Source organism: Sinocyclocheilus rhinocerous, unplaced genomic scaffold (assembly GCF_001515625.1).
Source record: "Sinocyclocheilus rhinocerous isolate Xijiao unplaced genomic scaffold, SAMN03320098_v1.1 scaffold178, whole genome shotgun sequence".
Lineage (NCBI taxonomy): Eukaryota > Metazoa > Chordata > Actinopteri > Cypriniformes > Cyprinidae > Sinocyclocheilus > Sinocyclocheilus rhinocerous.
Genome location: NW_015653463.1, coordinates 599331 through 627179, shown reverse-complemented (window position 1 = coordinate 627179; position 27849 = coordinate 599331). Strand labels below are relative to the sequence as shown.

At 37.9% G+C, this 27849-nt stretch overlaps 3 protein-coding genes across 3 annotated transcripts in view; 1 reads left to right on the top strand and 2 right to left on the bottom strand.

Annotated features, from left to right (window-relative positions):
* LOC107715873 (carbonic anhydrase 14-like) overlaps positions 1-1128 on the bottom strand; it is an 11070-nt gene extending 9942 nt beyond the window's left edge. The window contains exon 1 of the mRNA XM_016522103.1: positions 946-1128. Within this exon, the coding sequence (XP_016377589.1) occupies positions 946-1108 (163 nt within the window). The 5' untranslated portion in view covers positions 1109-1128. The remainder of the gene's footprint in view (positions 1-945) is intronic.
* Positions 1129-7651: 6523 nt separating this feature from the next.
* dcp2 (decapping mRNA 2) lies at positions 7652-15738 on the bottom strand. The gene is made up of 11 exons (XM_016522101.1): positions 15351-15738; positions 14346-14497; positions 12094-12221; positions 11896-11994; positions 11667-11819; positions 11463-11575; positions 11270-11365; positions 10014-10137; positions 9700-9780; positions 9572-9623; positions 7652-8731 (listed from the first exon to the last, which is right to left on the bottom strand). Exons 1-11 carry the CDS (start codon positions 15401-15403, stop codon positions 8598-8600), a joined length of 1185 nt encoding a protein of 394 aa, XP_016377587.1. The 5' UTR covers positions 15404-15738; the 3' UTR covers positions 7652-8597.
* Positions 15739-15996: 258 nt separating this feature from the next.
* Positions 15997-23584, top strand: LOC107715872 (receptor expression-enhancing protein 5-like). The gene is made up of 5 exons (XM_016522102.1): positions 15997-16206; positions 16369-16462; positions 19428-19566; positions 22648-22816; positions 23061-23584. The coding sequence occupies exons 1-5, from the start codon at positions 16089-16091 to the stop codon at positions 23108-23110; spliced, it is 570 nt and encodes a 189-aa protein (XP_016377588.1). The 5' UTR covers positions 15997-16088; the 3' UTR covers positions 23111-23584.
* Positions 23585-27849: the final 4265 nt, after the last annotated feature.

Below are 27849 nucleotides of genomic sequence, written 5' to 3'. Positions count from 1 at the left end.
GTGTGTGTGTGTGTGTGTGTGTGTTTATGGGAAGCAGTGCCATCATGTGAGCTGGAGATGCTGGTACACTGTGAGCAGCACGTAGACCAAACGCTCTCCAACCTCAGAAACCACAAACAGCTCATGGGTACCACCGTCCAGGAATATTTGATCAATGTGTCACATTGACTCACAGTAACTCAACGTTACTCTCCTGGAGGTCATCTCTTCATTACTGTAAATCCTGTCCCTGTTTTTATGGAGGAATTTCATTTTCTGCACTATTCAAGTGATCCTGAATGAAGGACTTTCCTCTTTGCTATTTCTTTTTATTTTCATTCACTCATCATCAATAATATCTTGTTTTATGAGCTATTTCACAATAAGCCAATCAAACATTAACTACTGCAACATACCATAGTAAATACACGCTTTGATCATCGGCAGGTTTAAAGATCTCCAGACACAAATGACATCAAATCTTGTAAAGAAGATATTTTACAGCATATAACTTTTAGATTATATGCTCATGCTGTTGTTGAGCCGATAATTACTCATGTAGATTATATGGATATCATCCTGTTGTGTTTAAATCAGAGAGCAGTACATATGGATGAAAGCCAGCACCCAAAGTCAACAGTCTTAACTCTGCTGAAACAGTCAGGAGAAAGCAATCTTAATCGCACTTTCATAATTGACAGGGTTTTTTTTTTTTACTAAACAAGTTTTCATTTGTATGGTCTTGTCTGTGTTGAATCTGTCTATGAATATTTGACTAACCTTTTCATTATTTAAATATAAAAGATGATGCCATGCATGTTTTAGCACTTCCAAATGTTTGTTCACTTCCTTAATATTTGAATAAAGGCTGGAGAAGAAGCAAGCTTGCTCTTAGACCAGCAGAGTTTTACACACAGTTACGCTGATGGATGCTCTGATTTTACAGTCACAGGCAGATCTGCTCACCTTTACTGCGTTGGGCATCCCTCTCACTGCTCTCATCTTCCTCAGCGGAGGATGAAGATGCTATGACTAGCACCTGGAGATGAAGGACGAGGAGTATATCCAGCAGCATGCTGACCTCCGCAGCACTAGAGTTTTCCACAGGTATCTTGGTGTTGTTTCTCATTCACACACAGCATCTCAGCCTCTGCTTTAGTGACTCAGGGGTCTGCCGACTGGGGCCGGGCTTCACAGAACAGACCAATCACAATGCTCAAGCTGCTCAAGGTTCCAGGACATCTCTCTCTCTCTCTCTCTCCATTTCTTAGAGTTAGAGTGTAACCAAATCTCTCACTCTCTCATAAACTAAATGCCTCCCTCCTTCCTTGATCAAAGTTCAGTGGGAATAAGCTACACACTGAGTAGCTAATTCTGTTAAAGCAAACACTGTAAAAAATCAAAAGTTGAGAAAACTTAAAAGTTTAAGGCAACCAGCTTCAGGAGATTTTTGAGTTTTCTCAACTTTTTGTTGTATAAACTGAAAACAACAAGTTGAGAAAACTCAAAAATCTCCTCAAGCTGGTTGGTTTGTTTTGTTTGTTTGTTCGTTTGTCAAAGAAACCAGAATTCCTTTGCAAAACAAGAATGATTTGTCTTTTGCATAGTGAAAGTCCAACAAACAAAAAAAACAATTTGAAATGTCAATAAATAAGACATTGCATTTTTTGCGATAACCAAATTTAATAAACAATATCTGAATATTTATCAAACTATTTCACGGGTTTTCATCCGGTGTAAAACCAGTGTCAAAGAAACTATGGATGATCTGTTATGGCGACCTCTGATGGGAGCAGACGAAAGAAGAAAAAGGAAGAGAACATTTCACTGAATTTCACTTGAGTGCTTTAAAACTTTTTTCTTGTCACTTCAGTGGACCTCTAATTCTAATCCATGTTAACATTATTTACTGAGTTTGTAAAGAAAGAAAATTAATGAAATGATAGAAAGCATTTAGAATTATCCACCAGTGTAAAAAGTACATCATAGACAGATCTTTTCGAAAATTAAAAACACTAAGTTTGTGTTGTATTTGTAAGAGTTGAGTGGATTTGGCTGTAAGTACAGTATATGGCTGTCTAAAATTAAATGTTTTGATTAAAGAATGGCATTTCTTTCGCAGTATCTATAAGGATATAAATCCAGTTTACTGGTGACCAAGCTGTCATTCACAGAGAGGTTCTTATCAGTCATCAGTTCAAAGATTTTCACCCTGTTAAAAGATCTAGTGGCCACCAAAAGAGCGAGTAACGCCATGTTTAACTGTTTTGGTGAACAGAAAGGAGTGACTTCAAAATGCCCCGTCATCACTCACACCCAGATCAGCTCTCAGAGTCTCAGCTAACCAGCCGATGAGTTGAATCAGCGGTGTTTGATTAGGACTAAGATTGAAACGCTGCAATCCAAAAGCAAATAAAGAGTCCAAATTTGTCATGACTGCAAACAGTAATGCATCAGCATCCCTTACTCAAGCTCTAATGGTGGTGCCACATACACTTTCAATGAACCAAACCCAGTTTGGTTGAAGTGAACCAGAAAGACGTGTCCTGCTGCTGGTGTTCACAATGTAAGTGGACTTAAAGGGGGACTTTTTCTTTTATGCACCAAGAGCTTGTAACACTCTAAAGAGAAAGGAAAAAATGAAATCGCATCATATGACCCCTTTAACACTGACAGGCCTTCAATTCTTCCCAACCCTTCACTTTTTGAGAAAGGAAAAACTTGAATAATATGTTGAGGATATCTAATGCAATTCTCTCTCCAGATATCAGTATGTGCATGTGAAAAATCTTGTTTTTGACGGAAGCTGGAAGCTATCGATGGCGAGCCTCAGTACTTCTGCCATACGAAATGTTTTCACCTTCACATTATACTAATCAATCAAACCACAAAAGGACCCACGAACAAACTGTACATGGGTAACATTCTGAGGTGGTCTGAGTACAGTTCATGTCCTCATCTGAGATGATTTGAGGTATTCACATACACATTATACCGGCCTGAGAACGCTTGAAGTGCTCACTAAGGGTAAAAACTTCCTATATGAAGGGTAATTGTTCACAAATTTAAATCTGTCTAGTATGTGGCAAGAAGGAAATCAACATTTGTGATAATGTCGAACAAAAACAGGCTTCATTGAGGCTTTTGCAACAAGGGGGGAAAAAAGAAAAACAAAAATGCTAATGAGAATGTAAAGCTCACGCAACTCTCCCAACGTAGAAAACACACCTTCACTTAATCTACTTGAGAATATTATTTCAGAATAAAATCAAATGTAACAATTTATTATCAGTCATGTATTATGCCAATTACATAGCCAGAGATATCAAATCAATACAATACATCAAATTCTCAAAGATGAATCTAAGAGTAAGATGCATACCTAACTAAAAATACATAGTATAAAGTGTGTGGACATACTTCATACTATTGCTGCGTTCAAGTCCTCCTGGGACGTTCGTACTTACGAATGAAATCGCATCATATGACCCCTTTAAAGTAAATTTCGAGTTTCCCACTTGTAATAACGACTTTGTGGTGGTGTTCATGTGCGTTCAACTCGTAAATACGATCTATCCGACATGACTTGAACGCACCATTAGGGCTCGTTCTGACTACAGAAAAAGCCCTGATCTCCTTGCAAGATTTCCTTAAGTACTCAGACCAAGACAAGTATCCCCCAAAATGAAGACAGGAACTAACAATTGGAATTTGCATTGATCAAGTAGGGTTAACACCTTTTGGGACAGAAGGTAATTTGCATGATAGACAGTGGGAAATGACACACCCTCTACAGCAATCAACTTATCTCCAAACTCTTAGGATCTGTGTTACCGTCTTCTAATCTTGATGTCTGTCTGTCCTATTGTTAAGATAATGAGACCTTTACCAGACACACAGAGACCTTTCAAACAAGAACAGTTGCATTGTTATAAACTCTGATCAAAAAAAAAAAAGTGGTTTCGGTGATCTCTGTAGAGTCGTGTGTTTAGATGGAAATGAGGGCAGAGCGAGTAAAGGAAGTGGATGTGGAGAATCATACATAAGGTGTGAAACTTTTGTGTTGTCTTGAATGAGGATATTAGGCTTATGTCAGAGTTCAGATGTTGATCCTCGTAAGAGTTCTGTCTCTTTTCAGACTGTGGCCCTCCTCTGGACCAGACAAATAGCATCAGCCTTACAAAGAACTCACTCAGCTTTTATTGGGAATAACAGTCAAGTCCATCATGGGATGTCCCTATAGTGAATGTCTAATAAACAGTCTAACGTCGTAACCTCATGTGTCAGTCTGAATAGTGAACAGACCAGAGTCCAAAAGGTTGAACACGTATTCAGAACCTTGGCACAAACTCTGGGCAGAGCACAACACAGACAGGCCAAAAGAAAGACAAAGCTGAGATATATCACTTCACACATAGGTGGCACAAGACAGCAAACAGAAGCCTAAAAAATAGACAAGAATCAAATTCAAACCAGGTGCCACAGATGAGGTGTAATCAGGCTAATACTCCTGAGAGAGGAACCCCATCAGCCAGGGCTGCGTTTCCCAAAAGCATCGTAAGTACGTAGACCAGGGGTGGGCAAACTTGGCCCTTCCAGGCCACTTTCCTTCAGAGGTTAGCTCCAACCCTAATCAAACACACCTGAACCAGCTAATCACTGTCTTCAAGACTACTAGAAGGCTACAGGCAGGTGAGTCATATCAGGGTTGGATCAAATCTCTGCAGGAAAGTGGCCTGGAAGGGCCAAGTTTGCCCATCACTGACGTAGACCCACTAAAACCAATGGAGCTACGATCAACTTAGGCTTACGATGCTTCTGGGAAACGCAGCCCAGCATGAGGCACCTGTCAAAATCCAAAACGAAACATGAGGGAATAAGAGCCAGAAAAAACAGCACTGGGGTCATGACAGGATTTTAATCAGGGTCCACTAGAAGTGGAGGTAGATTCAGATCAGGGATGGGCTACTCTGGTCCAGAATCACACTGTTGCTGGGGGGTCTACTCCTGCTCCTGCAGAGTTTAGCTCCAACCCCAGTTAAACACACCTGAACCAGCTAATCAAGGCATTTAGGACCACTTCCAGGCAGAGCTCTGCAGGACACTGGCCCTCCAGGAGCAGGAGCAGGAGCAGGAGCAGACACCCCTGCACTATTGCCAACACTACCTTATATCAGGTAAATGCTGGGATCAGCTCCATTATCCCTGCGACCATACATTGGACAAGCAGTTAGAGCAGGGGGTCTCCAACCACATGCCTGGAGCCCAAACACATCTGATTCAGCTCATGAGTACAGACTCCAAGACCTGAAATGGGTGTCAAACAACACTCTTATAAAAAATAAAGGTGCTTAAAAGGTTCTTCACAGCAATGCCATAGAAAATCCATTTTTGGTTCCACAAAGAACCATTCAGTCAAGAACCGTCTCTTTCTTACCTTTTTATAATCTGAAGAACCTTCTTTCGCCACAACGAAACAGAAAGCTTCTTCAGATGTTAGTTAAAGGTTCTTTATGGAACCATTTAGACAGAAAGGTTCTTCTATGGCATCGTGAAGCACCTTTATTTTTAAGAGTGAAAGGAGAGATGTGCAAAATGTGCAGTTTTGGGGGGGCTCCAGGAACATGTTTGTGAACCATTGAGTTAGAGAATGGATGAGTCGTCATTCACTGCATGGACATTTCTGAGAACTCAATAACTGCAGATGCTCAATTACCACACTTTAGCCCATAATGCTCATGTTCAGCAGAAATACATTACTGAAATACTGAAAAGAACTGTTGTTAAAGTCTTTGGGCTGAAAACCTTTCTGTCTTTACAGGGTGACCAATACTTGTCAATATATGAAGCAAAATTATATTCTTTCAAGTGAATTTGAAACTAGTACAAAGCACGGCCTGCCTTGTAATCCTCATTATATAAAAGCTCCACTGAGAGAAATTTTAATGAGTAATGTAACGAATCAGCTCATGGGAAATATGAATAATTAATCATAACTAGTTATAATTAATTATGAATATTTTAGAAGGGGGGTTACAGAGTATTTGTTAAATATAAAAACAAAATATATATTGTGTGTTTGAGTGGTCCAGACGCTACAGTAACTTCTGTCATGTCAATTACAAATGAGATGTGCAAGGAATCCAGCTGACAAAACAATTCTGTCCAATGAGCTGGAATGTGTTACAATCCACACAATCATTAGCCTGAATGATTTGAAACTGTTATTTAATTTATTTTATGTTTAAGGTGTTTAAGTATCTTGTCAATAACATTATGTCGGAACATTCCAAGATAAAGTTCAGCCGTGAATAAACACAACAGGAACTGACTGCAGGGGCCCGTTCTTCGTACTTCGCTTAACACATCAGAGCAGGTTTAAGTTTACGGACCTGTTGCTATGACAGCAAGTCCAGGATGAGCTTCAAAGAACCAAATAATCCAAGATCATGCCAAATCGTCAACAATTTAATTCAGCTAACTGAGTTAGCGACGTACGAAGAACGGGCCCCAGGATTATTCCACAATCCCTGGAAATTACCGTCTTCTCGTCGAGTCCTAATATTTATTAGCGGAGCGGCAGTTCTCCAGTAGTGTTCAACACCACATGATCCAATGATCACGCACTTATGAAAGTGTATTTTCTGATGTGGCGCACTAAAATTACAGTACAGTAAAATTTTCATTCAGCAACTCCTAGTGCAATTTGAAATGTTAAAGGTCCCCTGAAATGCTTAGAAACACGCAGCTGCCTTATAGATAACCTTAAGACTAACATATTGATACTAACACCCAAAAAACGTTCATGATTTCATGGGGACTTTAATGATTCATCATTTAATCTGTCACAGATGCTGTCCATCTATCCATTCTCCAAAAGAGACTCGTAGACTGTTCACAAACTGGGGGGAAAAACAGGATGAAGTTGGCAAATCTACAGTACCGCACGTGTACAGTACAGTACGTGTTTTCATAAAACAGTGCGTAGTCAAGAGTCTCGTGCATAGCCAGTGATGCAATAGGAAAGGCAGCAGAATCCTTATCGGCTTTTTTAAAAGTTAAAATAGACTTGTTTTCACTGGACAGAGAAAGACATTAATCGTGCTTACATTAATGCTGGTGCGATGCATATCCCACATCTGCTGAAAACTGTAGACTTGAAGTTCTCATCCAATGTTTCTGTTGGAAAAAGTTCCTGTCTAAAAAATGTCAAATAGGATTCTGCCAACAGATGGAATAACAGCGCTTCTGAATAGAGTTTATCCCGCACACTTTTAGCTTTTCCCTCTTCTCCAGATGACATCTGCTGGTCATAAGTTTGCAGGTTACTTCACAGCATTAAAACAACTGACAGGTGGGGGGGGGGGGGGGATACATTAGGCAGCAAGTGGAAAATGGGCAAGCAGATCTGAATGACTCTGACAAGGGCTAAATAGATCCTCACAGCATCAGAGCATCTTCAATACAGCAAGTCCTGTGGAGTGCTCCCGGTATGCAGTGGTTACCAAAAAAAGCCCAAGGAAGCCTCAGGGTTATGGGCCTCAATTTTTGATTATCAGCAAAGACTTATGAAAATGACAAGTAACATTGTCAAAGTGATACTTGGTTCACTTCTCACTGAAAGAGAATGTTTTTTTGTTTTTTTATGTGGAAAGGCAAAATAGACTATCACTCTTTAAGAAACTGTCTTTATTTACCAAAAAATGAGAAAGAAAAAATGACATTACAAACCATAGATAATGTGGTTAAGCAAATCATGTTGCATAATTGTAAATCAGCTTACCACAGATATCAGTGCCATTTCACAGAGAAAATATTAATATAGTATAGTAACCATGTGGAGGGTGGGGAAAACCTGGGCAGCAGTTGAAGCATGATACAAATATCAATGAACAATGAACAGAAAACAAACAGCTTGACAAAACAACTGAAGACATCATTTAAGGGAAACATGGATGAAATGTCATTTATCAAACTGCAAATCCAACACAATGTCAAACTGAGCAGACATTTGGTGACTGAGGACTTGATAAAGTATATAGTGCTTCAATGTGTTTTCCTGCTTTTGGACGAGTAACGTGTACTATCTGTACAGTACCAGTCATGTGACGCTCTGAAAGCATGCTTTTTGAGCAGCTTCTTATATTTGCTTTATGTTTAACAGCAAAAACGGCAAACAACGTACATTGAGCCATAGAAATTCAACATACAGCTGGACCGATTATTATTGTAACATCTGAATTCACAATGAAGTAAGAAGAGCAGAATACACACTTCAGGGGCTCCGAACCAAACTACTGTTAAGTGTGTTTCAGACTAAACGAGCAAGTTCACCAAGAAACACTTCTCTTTAGTGACAAAATGATGCACTCATGATTGCGCACACGTTTTAGCATAAATATAAAGTCTAAAAAGAACTCAAGCTAACAGCATTCCAGATGAATAGGAACTGACATATGTGTGTGAAAAAAGGAATTATTTGGATTTATCTGTAATCTTGGTCCAACACACAATGCATCTCGACTAACAGGTTCACAGCGCAAGATGATGCACTTGTAGATCTTAAGGAAATTTGCTGCGTCAAATCTTTTAAAAACCAGAGGCAGTACAGCAGATCTTCAGGACTCGAAGCAGGATTTCATGATGGCCTCTCTGTCAAATCTGAAGCTGAGAAAAGAGCGCGAGGAGAGGATGTATTCCCCGTAACACAAGTCTGCCTGTCCGTTACAGCCATAGACGTCACCGGATGCATCTGCAAAAACAATTGTAGAATGACTGAAAAATATTGTCCACAAGCTGTTGAAATTCATGCACGAAATTATTTGAAGAATAAACATAAGGTGTGATAAAAGGCAAAAAGGTCACACAGCTTTCTATTGGTCAACACAGCAAATCCATGTGACCAACTTGAACCTGTTGTGAAAAATCCTGATCACAAAAGTAAGCACACCCTTTCTCTCATGCATTAAGTGTTCAAACATTAATAAAGGATATTTGTGAGGATTTTGCTTTTGATCAAATACAATTCTTTTGATTTAGCTATAAATCACAAATCCCCACTTCTAATCCCTAATGCATCATTTCTTGAAAAGCTTATTTACCCGTGTCAAAGTTATCCTGCAGTCTTCTGGGTTGAAGTTTCTTCTCATCGTTCTACAAAAAAATAGAGCGTTACACAACTATAACATCTATTGTAATGCACAGTAAATAATGTGTGGAGCTACTTACCTGCTGCTGGCTGACACCATTAGCTCTTTTATTCAGGTTTGGAGACTCCTGGTGACAAGCTGTTGAAATTCATGCACGAAATTATTTGAAGAATAAACATAAGGTGTGATAAAAGGCAAAAAGGTCACACAGCTTTCTATTGGTCAACACAGCAAATCCATGTGACCAACTTGAACCTGTTGTGAAAAATCCTGATCACAAAAGTAAGCACACCCTTTCTCTCATGCATTAAGTGTTCAAACATTAATAAAGGATATTTGTGAGGATTTTGCTTTTGATCAAATACAATTCTTTTGATTTAGCTATAAATCACAAATCCCCACTTCTAATCCCTAATGCATCATTTCTTGAAAAGCTTATTTACCCGTGTCAAAGTTATCCTGCAGTCTTCTGGGCTGAAGTTTCTTCTCATCGTTCTACAAAATAAATAGAGCGTTACACAACTATAACATCTATTGTAATGCACAGTAAATAATGTGTGGAGCTACTTACCTGCTGCTGGCTGACACCATTAGCTCTTTTATTCAGGTTTGGAGACTCCTGGTGTTTCTTGCTGTTGCCTTTCACATGATTCTGCAATGAAATAAACCAACCGATCACTACTAATCACATTACTAACTAATGTGCTGCTGGCATGTCAGCGTTACTAAAAGTGAAACAAACTGTGAATAAGATCTGAATTCAGTCCTCATGTGGATTTCTGTACAAGCTTTCTTTTTTCTGTACTACGTAAGATTTTGGGTCATACTGCTTACACCTACCCGTAATAGCGTTTTTACACAATATTTTGTGATGTGAACACCTACCTTGGGTTTAAGCAGGTCTACTAACTCACTCTGGGCGGTTTGTCCAAAGGGTTTCTGTGGTTTTTGCTTGGACCAGCTTTCAGGAGATGCTTCCACCAACATCTGAGACCTTCTGGGCTTAGAGCTGAGCAGAGGAACAACAAAAATTAGTGCATGTCATCATTTCAACAGTCACCTAACTGCTCGTTCAATGGCATACAGTAATAAACACTGCATAACTCCACAGAAAATCATATACTTCAGGTGTTCTAGAAACAAACACTATGCCGGGGTCCTCCAGACTATGGTTTGGTGCCAACGGGCCGTGAAACACAATGACAACGGTAGTTTATGGTGATGATCTTTTGGTAAAATAACCTTTAATATTTTAAAATGCACTTCATTTAAGCACCTTTTGCTCTGTGTCTATTGCATCTCTCCACCAGTAAACACAAAGCAGCAAATACAATTACAAGACCTTTTTTGTCTACACTTAGCAATATTAATCAGCATGTTAAGAGCATTTCATAAAAAAATAAAAAATAAAAAAATTTGGAAAAATTGTTTGCAGAAGGCAGAAAAACGCCCAAACGGTTTATTTTCTCAGTCACATGGCCTTCTGCCACACATAGGTATCTAAATGTAAAAAAGTGATAGCCTGATAAAACATCTGATCTTACCTTTTAATACTCAAAAAAAAAAAAAAATTTGTTGCACCACTGGCTTGGTTCAATATCCACATTTTTGATGATTGTTTGGGATTTTCTCTTTTACAAAGTGGAAATTCATAACTATTCCAAAAAAAAAAGTATAAAAAAAATTAATTAATATTACAAAATAAAACGGCTGGACCTACTGGAACTTTATTTTAATACCCTTGTTACTATGCAATACATTATAATATTTGAAATGTAAATGTAATATTTCATAGTCAATTTAATACATAAATCAGTGGGCTTTCTGTACGACGAGTCAGTCTTAGGGCCCCACACTTAATGAGAATTAAGTTCAGCCTTCAGATAGTCAACAAATAATGTGAAAGAACAAGAATTAGTCTACTGGCTCATATTTGACAATTGCAACCCTCTTTATGAAATGCACAACCACTCAAATATTAAATTCAGTTGTTATTGGACAGACTAGCCATCCTGGTCCATCCCTACTATAGTGTTTAAGCACCATAATTCTACTGCACTACTAGCGCTGCAAAACATCACATCTTCACACACACGTGAAAATGCGATGGTGAATGCTTTCTATAGTGAGAATGATCGCACCGGAATGGTTTGCCTGGTGTGCTGCCATTGGACGCAAAATCCTCATCGCTGCTCGTTGACTCTCCTTTGTGTTTGGCAATCCACTCTCTGAGCTGCCTGCAGATGAGCACATTACACCTCACACTCATACTCCACACAACAAACAAAACATGAACATGGATCACTCTAGAACATCATTAATGAGAAGATGTACCTCATAAATGGAATAGCCATAAAAAACTTGTTAGGAGCCAGTCCAAGCTTGGATTTCGGGGTCATATCGTTCCTGTGGCAAGGCAGTTTATCCACTGAGAACCATTCAATGTTCTATCAGGAACCAAAAGAGCAGAGAAACACAATCAGAGCTTTAGACAATCAAACACATGTGCTTCTATAGAGTATTAAAATGTATACATACCCTTATCTCTTTTCTGGTCTTGGGGTTGAACTTGGTGTCTTTAGGAACTCCTGGTATAATGTACAATCGAACCAACTGATCTGAAATCCTCTGTTCAATGTATGTTTTTTGGCAGATACGATCTCGGATGTCAAAGCCTGTCTCCTCCAAAACCTGCAGAGAAATCAAACAACCTTAACAGTGGTTTTCATTAAACCAAACCAACATTTATATCTTGAAAGCGGCATACTTCTCTAACAGCGCAGTCATGGAAAGCCTCATCTTCATTGACTTTCCCTTTAGGAAAACCCCAGCCAGACTTGGCCAGATAACCCTGGACCATCAACACCTTCAGGTAAAAATAAAGAATGAATACATGAAGGTTTCTGCACCCCTTTTTTAAAAACGCATAACAGTTTATGATGCTTCCAAGCAGCTGTATACTTACATTGTCAAGCGTTTCATCAAGAATAATGGCACCAAACGTAGGCACACCCATCTTATACTCTTTCCACTGCTCTAAAACCTTCTGAACATCCTCTCCATGGGGCAGCAGGAATGGACAGTGATTAAAAAGTGATCATAACGTTAAGGAGACACACAGAGAGAAAGAAACCACAAAAACATTGCTTTTTAACCAGTTTCTGGGCATCCCAAATTGTCCCTCCTTAACATTTTTGTATCGATTTCAATCGTTGACGAAAAGGTCAATAGATTTTTGTCATTCAAAACTTGGGAAAAAATGTTGTTGAAAAATGTTGTTTTAGAAAACTATAACCCTAACCCTAACATAATGAACACTGCTGACAATTCTCAATTATCCAGAGTTAATAGCTATGTTACTGCAGTATCCATGAGACTTTAAAATGCTCAGGGTTGCCAGGTTTCCATAAATCTAAACAACCCAATCTTAGGTTCAATCCTGCACTTTTCGGAAACATTATACTTTGCATAATCTGACAATAAAGATCATGCACTCATGCAGCAAAGTTCTCCCTTATATCTTTAGTTTCAATGACGGTTGCATTACATGAACAATTAAGGTGGTGACACACACTTTAAGAATTTGATCACAATTTAGGTTTAAGATACATTTTAATACTCACATTTTGGTTTAAGGCCCATTCACACCAAGGACGATAACTATAACGATAAAGTTCTAAAAATCGTTCTGCTATAACGAGCTGGAGAATTTAAAGCAGCAGACGAGCGCGCGCTTAGAATAAACTGACTATATCGTCCGCTGGTGTGGACACTAATATAGTTATCTATATATTTATCATTCTTGGTGTGAACGGGGCTTTACTGTGTCAATTGCAGGTCCTGATGTCTCTAATTGTTTATTTCCCCATCTTACATAGTCGTGCTAAAACTACTGTATATACGTGCTTGTCACCTTGAAGAGTGTTTGAACTATTAGTTAGATGTTTTTGATGTCATTAATAGATTTGCATGAAGAGGAAAAGGTAAAGTTCTGTGGGATTATGGTTCATGAGGTTCCTTTTTGTTGCAAATTAGATTTTCTGTACATTTGCTATAAACGCCAATACATAAAGTATTCAAAAGAAAGATCATGTGCCCTTTCAACTGCTTTTCCGTTATTTGTTTTTCTGAATCGTGCAGTACTTTAGCTCAACTTATGTTGCTTTTTAAATGAGCTAAAAGTGTGTTTTGGGGTATGTGGATCTCTCCAGTGCAACTTGTGCTATTTGGTGCAAGCTAAATTTTTCAGTGACATAATAATGAATCACCACCATTGTTAATTGCTCTAACTTTGTAGATCAAGAAGGAATCAGCTCAAATATCCAATCAGTTTAAACACTTCAGAAACACTGTGCATTTAGTCTGTGCATTAGTAATGGGGATTTTCTCTTTCTGCAGTGCTGAAAACCTTTCCCACCTCTTTTCTAAGGCTACTGAACACTCAACAAACTCAGTACTCTCTCTCAGAAAGTATGCTAGAATATAAACAGATCTCTTTAGGATATCAGCCTTGGCAAAGTCCCTTATCCCACACTGAGGTAGTCCTGGTGAATTTTGCATGCAGAAGTCCAGGTAAAACCAATGGGCAAGCTCAATCTGGAAGCAAACTCTGATGGCATTGTCCCTCTCCTCGCTGGGGATGTGAAGAATGAAGCGACTACAAGACAAAGCACAGAAAATACTGAAAACATGAAGCCTGCATCATGAGTCAACAGCACATTTAAGGATGATTTATGTTCAACACAATGGACTACTTGCATTGAGCTTTGTGACATAATTCATAGCATTTTAAATAATGTGGCACACTGAAGAACTCAATCATCTAACAGATCTAAGAATAAGGTAACCTTAAATAGTAATAATAATCTGCACTCTCATTTTCTACCTTCCACTAGCTAGGGATCAGCTAGAGACAAAACAATGAAAACCTGATAAAAAAAAAACTACAACAATAATAATAATAATTAAATACAAATATGGAAATCACATCCGGATTTGTAGGTGCGTAGATCAAGAAGGAATCAGCTCAAATATCCAATCAGTTTAAACACTTCAGAAACACTGTGCATTTAGTCTGTGCATTAGTAATGGGGATTTTCTCTTTCTGCAGTGCTGAAAACCTTTCCCACCTCTTTTCTAAGGCTACTGAACACTCAACAAACTCAGTACTCTCTCTCAGAAAGTATGCTAGAATATAAACAGATCTCTTTAGGATATCAGCCTTGGCAAAGTCCCTTATCCCACACTGAGGTAGTCCTGGTGAATTTTGCATGCAGAAGTCCAGGTAAAACCAATGGGCAAGCTCAATCTGGAAGCAAACTCTGATGGCATTGTCCCTCTCCTCGCTGGGGATGTGAAGAATGAAGCGACTACAAGACAAAGCACAGAAAATACTGAAAACATGAAGCCTGCATCATGAGTCAACAGCACATTTAAGGATGATTTATGTTCAACACAATGGACTACTTGCATTGAGCTTTGTGACATAATTCATAGCATTTTAAATAATGTGGCACACTGAAGAACTCAATCATCTAACAGATCTAAGAATAAGGTAACCTTAAATAGTAATAATAATCTGCACTCTCATTTTCTACCTTCCACTAGCTAGGGATCAGCTAGAGACAAAACAATGAAAACCTGATAAAAAAAAAAACTACAACAATAATAATAATAATAATAATTAAATAAAAATATGGAAATCACATCCGGATTTGTAGGTGCGTGAATGTTGTTACACCGGAAATGCGTAAGCCGTACCAAATAGAACACGGAAGTAGTTCTATTACAAGTAGTCAATTGACCATTCAAGACAAAACATTAGAACATATGAACAACAATTACTACTATAATCGCCAGCATCATTATCATCAGACGGTTGACTTTGGGGAACGTTATTATTCACGTTTGGAGTCTAAATACCGCCTATTTGGCACGCGTCCAAACCCGCAGCTGGAAACGCTCATGTGATACACAAATATCCTCAGGACGCGCCAATGATGTACAAAACTGCAGCTGACTCGGAAGGAGCCCACTATACTCCAAAGTCTGCCTGTTAGCAGCTTCGTAGGTTTTGCAACGCAGCCCTACGGAGTCCGTTAAATTGCCGTTTAACAAAGACAGCTACGAGTTATTCGGCCTCGCACAATGATATAAATGCACATTACACTTATAGGTGGTTTTAAATAGACAGTCAGGTGTAAATGTATGCTCTCGGTTTACCTGCAAAGGTCATCCAGCAGCCCGTTAGGAATCTCCCATCTTTTTGTCTCCATGTTAAGTGTAAAAACATCCCGAACAAGCAAGACTAGTGCGTTAAAAACAGCGCAAAGCTACTAACGTTACACTCGCGTGCTTCGCATTTATAATATGTGGCAAAAGTACATGGTTCTGTACCATTCGAACGCTTAACAATAAAAGAGCAAGCAGTGCTGTGAATTTATATCGACGACGCTGATGCTAGCATGCTAACGAGCTAAAAATATTGCGCCGCCTGAAAAACATCACAGTAGGCGGGACCAGAAGCGTCAGCCAATGAGAGAGCGCGTAACTCCGCTCCGAGATCTCTTGACCAATCACATCGCTCTCTACATAACGGACATCACCAAGAGACCAATCATAGTGAAGTTCGCAGAGCGTTTTAGGAGCTAGCAAGTTTGTCTTGATTGCTTGCACTACGCGATCATACGATGCGTTTAAACGGTGGAAAATTATCACGTGGCTTTTCGCACAGTCAAACGCACTATAAATAGATCTATAGGCGTATCTCATTTAACTTTAAATTTAAAAAGCAAATAAATAAATCTTTCGCGGCGGTCTGCTTTACTCCGCGACGAAGGGTGTGGTCGAGGAAGTGGCTCCGTGACGTCACAGCCTCAGCGCGCACTGAGCTGGCGAGAGCTGCTGTTCAGCGAGTGTGTTTCATATCGCAATAACTCCATCACCAAGCCAGACAAAACCATGGCGCACGGGCTGAAAGAACGCTTCGAGAAGTTCCTTTACGAGAAGAACCTGATGACGGACGTGCTGGCGAAGATCGAGGCGAGGACCGGAGTGAGCAGGTCCTACATCGCGTGCGGTGAGTGCTGATGCTCTTATAACCAGGAACACATGTGTGCTGTAATGTCGGACTTCTAATGCTGTTTAAGCGAGAATACGCTTCTCATATCACAGAGCTATGGAAGGCCGTTAGGGCCAAAACCTATCTGTCTTCCCTGACATGTGGTCTTTTGTCTCGCAGCTGTCGTCTTGCTCGTTGCGGTCTATCTGGTGATCGGATACGGTGCTTCTCTGCTCTGTAACCTCATCGGATTCGTCTATCCTGCGTACATATCGTGAGTTAAAGCTGTAGTCGATCTTTCTTTTTAATTTTGGCATCACGCGGCAGTTTGTTACGTCATCTTAACGGTTGCGACGTATTGACGTCATCGCAGCAGGAAGTGCTCACAGTAAAATAAATTAAATTCTTTCGAAACGGTTTTTGTTGTTATTGTTGTTCATATGGTTATTGTTAGTGTTTTATTTCGAATATCTTATCTTACAGTTGTAATATGTCATTATGCACCATTTCACAACAAGTATCATGAGTAAGTAATAAGGTTTGCGCATACAAGCACTCAGGATTCAGTGCTTGGTTTTAAGCATCACATCGAAAATGAAAGTGCATATGCAACATATTTATATGAAAATTCATTTTTGTTCATATTTGTATGCGTAAACTCAGAAACAAAGCTTTAACAGTATTTAGTGAGACAATGAGCAAAAGTAGGCAGAAGCCATGCTTATTACACCTACACTACAATTTGAAGATGTATGTTCATTCAGTCTTTTATTAAATATTTTTATTTTTAGTCGTCCATCCATTAAGCATCACAAACAGAAATAGACATTTAACAATATCTTGTCAACAACAGCTCTTAAACGGATAATTCAACAAAATTGAAGGAATATAATCTTTCATTAAATATAATTCTAATATAACATAATATTATGAAAAAATATATAATATTTATTAATGTCTGAATTACTGATCATGTATAAACGTATATGGAGAAAAAGCACAAAAATAATGTTAAAGAATACATAAAGGATCTGCAGTTTATGCAAGTTCATTTTCGTTTGCAATGTTAATGAGGTTATTATTAATGTGATGTGCAAATGCCTCTTTTTGTTATTATGGGATTAAATAAAACATTTAAAACTTATTTTTAATTAAGCATCCAATACAAGGTATCAGTACAGCAAGACAAATTGCATTTTTGCATTAAAAATAATAATTTACATACAATGTATTTGCCATTTCTACTCTAAATTCACAAAACAAATGGGTAACACTTTATTTTAAGGTATCCTTGTTACACGTTAAATGTACTTACTATTATGATAACAATACATTATGCATGCAAGTAACCCTAAACCATAAGTACTAGTGCTGTCAAACGATTAATCGCGATTAATCACATCCAAAATAAGTTTTTCTTTACATAATATATGTATGTGTACTGTGTATATTTATTATGTATATGTAAATATTTTTTGTGTGTGTATTTATATTTATATATTTATATTCTTATATTTTATACTATATATAAATATATTGAACATATAAACAACATATTTTTTTAAAATATATACATGCATGTGTGTGTGTTTATATATGCATAATAAATATACACATATATTATGTAAACAAACTTGTTTTGGATGTGATTAATCGCGATTAATCGTTGGACAGCACTAGTAAATACATGTAGATAATTAATATTACTCGGTATTTAAAGGTATAATTACACTGTAACAAGGACACCTTAAAACAAAGTGCAACCAACAAATGTTCTCGCCATCTGTTTGCATGATCACTAAACACATTTGTCCTGCAATTGATTAATTGACAATCGTTAAGTTTATTCAATACAGTGTTAATGCTGATCAATCACTCACTCAACGGTCAGTCATTAACATCCCTCATGCGATTGCATTCAGTCTTTGTCATTGATTCATTTAGAACAAAACACCACTACTATTCTGATCTGGAGTTGTTTGCAACTCTATTATTAGAGATAAAATGGACAGTGTAATTGCTAAATTGATCACTTCTGTTATATAAGACCAAAAATCACACTCATAATCTAAGTATATAATCATGGCTGTCCATCTACGAAAAGTCCAGGCAACCAGAACATTCAAGCTTTAAAAAAGTTAATAGAAACTATGAATCTAGTCTGCCGAGGAGACACGATGACTTTATATAATGAACAGACTCTCTGAGCTTTTCTTCACACAGAAAGATTGATCAACACATCAAACATGGTCAACCTTCAGATTTCAGCCCATTAAACACACACTGTTATTCATGTAATTATGAAGATGCGTGTAAATCCCCAGTCTTGTGCCATCCTCCGGTGAAACGCGGAGGCAGTTCAGGGTTAAAGACGTGTGACTCGGTCTTCTGCTGCTCGCTGAACCCAGACATCACACACCAAATTAACCCCATAAAGCCCGCTCTGTCATATGTGATGCATGCATTTCTGTCCGAGGCCTCGAAATTATCAACATGATCAAAACTTGGCTAAAAAACCTGCTGTACACAATCTACTACATGCCTTCTTAAAGATAGTTCACACGTTTTTAGCAAGTAAAAAGCCCTTAAGTTTAACTGTACAAATATGAAAAATATCAAATATGATTGAGGAACATTTATTTGTCTTATTTGTTCTTCTCTCAATCATCATAGTATTGCATTGCCCCCACAATAAAATTGATATTCATAAAAACGGACCTTTATATCATTTAGTGTAAATAGTCTATTATACGGTTTAAAAATTTCATTGATTTGCATTAAAAACTGTCAGCATTTCATCTTCCTTTTTGGCCATATAAATGACTACATCTGCACCAAACTGCATATTTTGCTCAGTTTGGACCTTGTTGTCTTCTTTCTTGAGTATAGCTCCATATTTCTCACTATGTCATACTATAATAAAAAAATATCTATCTTATCTATTATCTATCTATATGGGCCATAAAAGCCATATATGATGTATCAAATATGATACAAAACAAAACACATATGCAAGGTCATATGTATATAAAATATTAAATTTTGTCTGTTTCTTTTATTATTTCATATGTCAGACTTTACAGGGTTAAAATATCAGTTTTCCCACAAGACAAGCCGTTATCTAATGCTCTAGATGAACAGTCAGTTTCTTTATCTTCTGCCTGTTGTCTAATATGAGTAAATCTGAAATGGCAGACAGCGTGTAGAGAGAGCGTCATATCAGTCTCATGTGTTTGCAGAATCAAAGCCATCGAGAGCGCGACCAAAGAGGACGACACCAAATGGCTGACCTACTGGGTGGTTTACGGCGTGTTCAGCGTCGCCGAGTTCTTCGCTGACATTTTCCTCTCCTGGTTCCCCTTCTACTTCCTGGGAAAGGTATTATACAGTATAGAGCATTGTAGTAGCTACAGTTAAGTGCATTTTGTTGTAATAACATGTTAATGCTCTTATTATTAATCAGCATCATAATAGTTAATGCTAATGAAAAAGCCAACTTACTGAAATCCTATTTAAACTTCTTCTTCTGAGACTAAATTTTAAAATGTATCTCCTCCTAGACTTTTAAAGCTACAACCACCAAACTCGGGTCAGACCTCCAGACTGGTCTGACTCGGGTTGCTATATCTTTTCTAACTGATCCGGCTTACAGTTCTCGTAAACCAGACTATCAAAACCACCTAAAATCCCATAGACTTTCACTGCGACATTTATGAATGTCCTCATTTATAAATACAATACATAGTTTTTAGTATAATACTGCATATATAATATAATATTTAGGGCTGTCGCGATTCGTTGATTTTATTCGACTATTCGATTTTTTAAAATCCTCGACTTAATTTTGCTTTGACTAACCGGCAAAATACCGGAAGTGGCGCATTTCACGGACAAGAATCCATAAAACACATTATTAGACTGTTTCCCAAGGCTTCATGATATATTAAACCCATTTAAAAATCATAATTAAGCATAATTGTGAATTCACAAACGCTACGATTTAATTAATTATATGCAATGCCGTTCTAATACAGTATATGCGCTTTAATTATTTACATGCGTGTAGGTTGAGTACATGCGTCACACAGCGGCTCCGTTCACAGTAGTTTCCACAGGAACTGTTATCATTTACATGTGTGGAGCGTCCCAAACTCCATCTCTGCATGTTGTTGTGAGTTTGGGTTTATTATAACGTTCATCTGGGAACGCAACATGCGCCATTTCATCAGATTTGTAAGGTAAATCATTTATAAATCTACGCAAACACAGGAGAATACATCGTGGCTTCAAAATAAAAGCTCAAACCCTCACTCTGAGTTTACATGTTATGATGTCCACATATTCTTTTAATTACAGTGGCTATAGCATTTCTGTGCTAAAGAAATGGCCAAATATTAAAGATTAAGTGAACATTTGAATGAAATGGTGCTTGGTCAATATTAAACAAGTATTAGATCGCACAGCAATGTGTAAAAACAATCATCAGGCCGTTGGCGCCCTCTGCAGGCCTTTGTTGTAATGCGTAATGTACATTAGCTCTATTGTTTATAATACATTATGTATTTTAACAGTTTTGTTCAATAAAACCATATGATTTCTTGCTTTTGATACTCTATTTGAACTAATTATTATTGCCTCATTGCTATTATACATGTATTTTAAGTCATTTTAAAGGCTATTGTTCACTTACATCTATGTTTATTACCACAAAAAAACGTATTATAATTATAGGGCCCTATGAAATCAGTTTTATTTTCAAATTCATTTTTTTTTTCAATTTTAATTTTTCTATAGTCTGTTTTAATGGTTAAATTTTTATTAATCAAAAAGCCTGTCTAATTAATTGAGTTTTACAGTTTTATCTTTACCAAATTCTGTTTTCCATTATTTTCTGGATTCCAATTGAATGGTTCCATTAAATTTTAATAATCAAAAGCATCTTCAATTAATTGATTTTATTTAAAAAAAACGTTTAATCGAAATAAAAAGTCATTAGTGACAGTCCTACAATAAGACTTATGGTGTATTTAAGCTGTCTATTGCTATAGCAAAGCTTAACAACTCCCTACTGAAAAAACAGCTAAAACCAGCCTAAGCTGATTGACTGCTTTGGCTGGTCTCCCAAGCTGGTTTTAAAGTGGTTTTTGGCCACTTTTTTAGCAGGCCAGTCTGGTCTTAGCTGTTTTTTTACTAAATCAACTAGTTTTAGCTGGATTAGCATAGAAACATGCTAATCATGCTAGAAACGTGCTAGTAACTTGCTAATCATGTTAAAAAAAGGCTAACACCATGCTAGTAACGTGCTAATCATGCTAGAAACATGTTAACAACTTGTTAAACATGCTAGCATCATGCTAGTAACATGCTAATATCATGCTAGTAACATGTTAATCATGCTAGTAACATGCTAATCATGTTAGAAACATGCTAGTAACGTGGTAATCATGCTAACAAAATGTTAACACCATGCTAATCATGCTAGCAACATGTTAGTAACTTGTTAATTATGTTAACATGCTAATCATGCTAGAAACAGCCTAGCAACCTAGCAATGTTTTATACCTTTAATTTATATTTATATTTATACAGTATAAGCCTAACAATATGTTTTTATACCTATCTGTTTTTCCGATAGATTGTATTGCCTTGAAAACATTCAAACTTCAATCTTTAAAACTATTTTAACTTTCAAACTACTTCAAACTGAAAACTTTCAGACTGCAAGCTTTTAAAACTCTTTCAAACTTTGTAGCTAGGCTTTTTCCAAGCCAACTTTTCAATCTAGTTATTCTTATTATTTAATAAAAAATACAAACCATATATTCACTTTTTTATTGGTGCATGACAAGAATGGGGGAATTTTGGCACGACAGATAATAAATAGTAAAACTATTCTTTAATTATTGTTAAACACCACAAACACATTGAAATTAGAAGAAAAAGCATTTTGTTTCTAGAGCAAAGGGCTCAAAATTTAAAACGAAAAGAAAAGTGCATTTTTGAACTGGTTGGACGAGTTAGTGTGGTTTAGAGATCCCAGACTAGTAAGTGTGTACCCTAATAAGTGTGCCAAATCTTATTCTCCTATTAGCAGTCCACGGGCGTAATGAATAATAGTCTTTATTTTACATTTTTAAGATTAACATGTTTTTGATCATTATTGACCTGTTGAAATTGGTTGTGCCTCTTTAGATTGAGATATACGGGATAGTTGTACTACATTTTGTGAAAATATTCTTTCAAAAGTTATAGCCATTTAAAGGTGGTGTCTTCTGATACAGAAATTTGGGCTAGTCGTGAGTGACCATGGGAGTTGCAGGCCAAACACAGTTTACTTTAAACCGCTCAAGAAACAACTGTGTGAATGGACAGTTTTGTAATGTAAAACATTGTCATTAATGCTTAGTGTTTGAGTTTTGTAATACGGAGTAGACTGTAATGTTTGTTTTTTCTCGCTAGTGTGCTTTCTTGGTTTGGTGCATGGCTCCCACTCCATCGAATGGCTCCATTCTGATCTACACAAGGATCATCCGGCCCTTCTTCTTAAAGAATGAAGCCAAGATCGACAATGTGATGAAGGACATCACGGATAAAGCATCAGAGACGGCAGACAAGTTTAGAGATGAAGGTGACAACCAGATGCAGTTCATGCATTTGCTGTTTGTTTCTGATCGGAGCAATAACAAACAAAAATGCATTGGAATATTAGGGATCGTCACTGACATGATGTTTCATCAATGACTTGAGAAGCATGTTATATGATCAAACTCTGTATGTTTATAACAGCGACTAGCATTTGTCATTAGTTTCCTTGCAGTCTTTAAAAGCAATTATGAACGGTTGATAATCCTGTCTTTTGTTTTGTCTTGCAGCCAAGAAAGCCACTGCCAACATTATATTTGAGGAGAAAAAGACCTACTAAAATCCACAGCCATTTCAACTGCGTCCTGTCCTCCAGGATGACTCTCGCCTGAATAAATGTTGCCTTTCTATGCTTACTTTTCAATCAACCGGAAGTGGGCCGGTTATTGTTATTCCCTTTGCCTGTCTTTGAACCTGTGGCAGCCGTGTTAGATTACATCAGACAGCCAAGTTACCCTAGTTGTGTTTAAGCGTGTAAGACATAGATCACGTTACAAGATATCCAGTGACGCTCACCCTGCAATGCTAAAGTCTCAGTAAACTTCCTTATCTTTCCTATAGACAGCATTAGCCTTGGCTTGGTCATAAAATAGTTTATCTTGCATCTTGAGGTCATTTAACATATGCATTCTAAGATCTATTTATGTGTGATAAGATTTTTGTTGGTAGAAATGTCTCTTCTGATAACATCAGTGAAACTGTAAGCATACGAATCATGCATTTGACGTCAACTATTAAACGATTGGAAGACACAGGCTCATCACTTCCCTCAGTCTGTTACAGTCAGTGCGCCGCTGATTGGACTACAGGTGCAAACTAAGCAAGCTTTTCGTCCTACACTAAACTAGTGTTTTCACTTCTGCCCATTTCCGTAACCACACAAGACAGAAGAAATGCAATGGAAGTCTAAAAAGAGTTTTTCGTTTTTGGAGCATGAGAACATGCAGATGGAAATGTTCAGTTGTAGTTCACATGCATCAAACGACAGGCTCAAAGTAGAGAGGAATATAGTTCAAATGGTAAATGACGCAATGCACTGCTGACAAAAGTGACAGACATCTGTTTGGCTGGCTTCCACTCAAAGTTTCTGTTGAGTGTCTCAGTAATACGCAACTGCACGCCGTGTCGAACTCAGTGTAACCTTCTTTATTCACCACCACTCCTGTACACCTCTCGTCATTCTTTTACCAAACCTAACTCACATACTAGAGCTCCCTCTAGAGGCTTACTCAGAACACCACATATCCCTCTCTCTTAAGAACAAACGTACTATAGGGACATAAGTCTCAGTGCAAATAGTTAAGTTAAGATACAAGTTACTATTGAATTTCTCTTTGCAACCTTCCAATCCCAGCATTGTGATTTGCAAACAAAGCTTTTTAACAAATATTGGTACCGTAATGCAAATTCCAAACACTTGGTATAAGCATCACAGAACAGTACTCAAACACAATATTCACAGAACAGCAAGAACATTGCTACGACTTCCAAATCATGTTCCAGACTAGGTTCAGTACTAGGGAGTGGTAAGCGAGATAGACAGTCTGCAGTCACATTCTCATGCCCCGGCTTATACTGAATATCATAGGTAAATGCCATCAGCCTAGCTGACCATCTTGCTATGCGCATACCTGCTCTGCCTTGACCCTTAGATGACAGAAGGGTGGTCAGCGGGCTGTGATCTGTCCGCAGTGTGAAGTGTCGTCCCTACAAGTAGGTCCTCCAGCGCTCTGTGGCCCAAACACATGCTAGTGCCTCTTTTTCTACTGTGGAGTACTTCCGTTCTGCTGCGGTAAGAGTGCGTGAGGCAAAAGCCACTGTTCTCTCCGTATTGTCTGCGTGTATCTGGGTAAGAACACCTATCCCGTAGTCTGAGGCATCTGTGGTGACTATTCCCGGTGTTTGCAGGAACGGGGTGGGTTGGCTTAGACTCAAAGTCATCCTCGTCGCCAATATGTTGAGTGTCTCAATAATAAGCAACTGCACGCCGTGTCGAACTCAGTGTAACCTTCTTTATTCACCACCACTCGTGTACACCTCTCGTCATTCTTTTACCAAACCTAACTCACATACTAGAGCTCCCTCTAGAGGCTTACTCAGAACACCACAGTTTCCTGGCATTACAATCTATCGTATTCAAATAAGCAACAACTAACAGTTTGCAAAGTTTACCCAAAAACAAACCCGTTTTGAAAAGTTTGCATTCATTGGCAGAGACGAACAGCAACCCACCTCAGCGTCAAATGCTTGCGAATCGTAAATCTACTTTGAAAACGATTGCATGAAAAGCACACTAAATTACATTAAAGCCAGATTACAGGTGAAAACAGTGATTTGAGTTTAATGACTTTATAAACAATTATATAAAACAATTACTTTAAAAATCCATGCATTTTCAGTGTAAATTTGGATTTGAAATATAGAAGGAGATCTATGTACATCAGTATGTCCTGTAACAGCATTCTGACTTACTCGGGCTGCATAGAAAATATTACATTATTGCCAACATTTATAGAAAACAAGAGGAAAGATCATCATGGAAATGTTCTAAGGAGAGCTCATAAGTGCCTCTAGCTACGATCGACCCTTTCATGTCCTTTTTTTTGTTACAGAGTTTGTATTTTTTGACATGATGCTGTTATAAAGTGAGGCCAATTCACTTACAGATAGAGAGAAACCAGAGAGGAGATCAACAAACCAAACGATCCTACAGAACGAATACACGTGGAATATTTACCCCATTTCATGATTCAAAACTACTGAGATTAAGAAACGTCAAAAAAACCAAAGAAGAGAGGAAATAGCCTGAGTCGATGGGGAAATAGTTAAAAAAATACCAGCCTGAGAAAAGCCCATTTGATTTACTTTATACAATAATTTACAGTAGTACAATGTGGAAAAAGTGACATTATCTGATGCGCACTAAAAATAGTCCAGATTATTTTACAGCCGAGACAGATTTAAATAATTCAAGCATGATGGAAAGAAAAATTACAGATAAAAATTGGCAAAATGGTCACAAAACACTGTAAACGAGGTACTTTGGAAGGTGAGCCCCAGTCCTTCAGAACAGAAACCCCTCAGCGGATAAAGACGACACGCGTTTGTAGCATCCTTTCACTCAACACTTCTTAAATAAGCTGCGTCGCGTTTATATACGGCTGTATGTCCGGATCCAGTGTCGCACGTGACAGTGAAACATGGATTCATCTGTTTCCAAGTAAAAAAACAAATCAGAACAGTACGTGCACCACCCGATTTTTGTAACCGCGCATACTTTGCACGCTCAGGTCGCACATGCGCACTGAAGTTATTTTGCAGTAATCAGTTTTTCCACATGGTGGCAACACTGTCCCGGGCCGTTGTTTCACAGTAGAAAATGAAACTAAAGAGACAGGCAACGACAACAAAATAGCAGAGACTTCAACAACAGACGTTCACATTGACAAGCGCTTGTGAGCGAGAGGGTATGAGACAGCTCAGCTTTGGTTTAAAAGAGTTCAAAAATATTTGTTATCAGTCATGACTTAATGGGGAAAAATAGAGCAGACACTGAACATGGATGAAGCTTTCTAGAGCGCATGTGTTGACCGCTCGCGTTCGCAACTTCAAATGGAGTATACTTTGAAAGGCTACGCGTTCGACTGTACGCATACGCTAGCGTACAAAAACGAAGTATACTTAATGGTGTTCACACACCAAACGCGAAGCGAATATGCGCATCGCGTCACTAGCTCTAGATTACTCGTGGGATGTTTTTTAATGTCACTCGAGCGAATAAAAACATCGCGCGATCAACCATGGTGGAGATAACTACGATCGCTGCTTTGTACCTGTTGTGAAAGTCCCAAATACGCAGGAAAGCCAAACGCCGACGTGTCTGGTTTCAAAGCACCATCCAGAGACGGATGAGTATTGATCCTGCATTAATGTTACATTTTACTACTGTACATAAGATAACAAATTTTTTATTGATAGCAGCATCTCTGTAGCCATGCTAATAAAATACAATTAGCCTACCACTACAGCTGATTTTAATTGTTTTCTATGCTCCAGAACTATATCATAAATTTCAGGGTGCCCACAGACGGCTACAATAATGCTCTCTTCCAATTTCTGATTCAACCAGACGTGTCAATAAGCTTTTCCGCTCATGTTGAATTTTTTTGAACTTGTGCGGAAGATGCGAATGTGAACACACCATCAGTCGCGACCGTGCAGAATAAATAATATACCGCACACAGAGTTGGGAAAGCCATTTGAGTGGATTCTAGTAAATGCGAAATAATTGCAATGCTCGGGCAAACCACTATAGAGTTGGTGTCGCTCGCTATAAAGTTAGAACCGGTGAATGCGGTTTACAGGTTTCATAGAAAGAATGATGTGCGCCGAATCAGTCCCTGTACAAATCAAATACTTTAACGGTTGCAGACGAAATAGCTCAACACAAGAGCCAATGCAAACGCAATGACGTGAAATAAAACGTCATGTTTTAAAGCAGAATGGCTTGATTAAGTGGTGGAAATATAGCGAATGATGGGCACAGAACGGTAACAAAACCCCCAGACATTTACAGTCACACACAGGTGTAGTAGTGTGCAAACTCTACTACATAGAGATGTTGATGATAACTAACCTCAAAAGGAATTTATTAGCAATATCTGCTTCATTTTTTCATATTACATTATATTATAATAAAGAATTGAACTCTTCTGCTTGAGATTTTTTAAATGATTTTTAATAGGATTTTTTGGTAACAGCACTGTAAAAATGTTTTCTCAGGTAACCTAAAATGTGCATCATTTAGTTACATCAAGGGTCAAATCAAATATAAATAGCACATTAAAGCTAAAAGTTATGCACTTTTTTTGTGCGCGCGCTGTACAGGTCTGGTATAAAGAATGTTTTTGCTCAGGTGGACGAAATGTCCGCCCAATAGAGAAAAGTTTTGCTCATCAAGAAAAAAATTAGAGGGAACATTGGTCTTACACATTCCATGTTTACAAATATTAGTCTGTT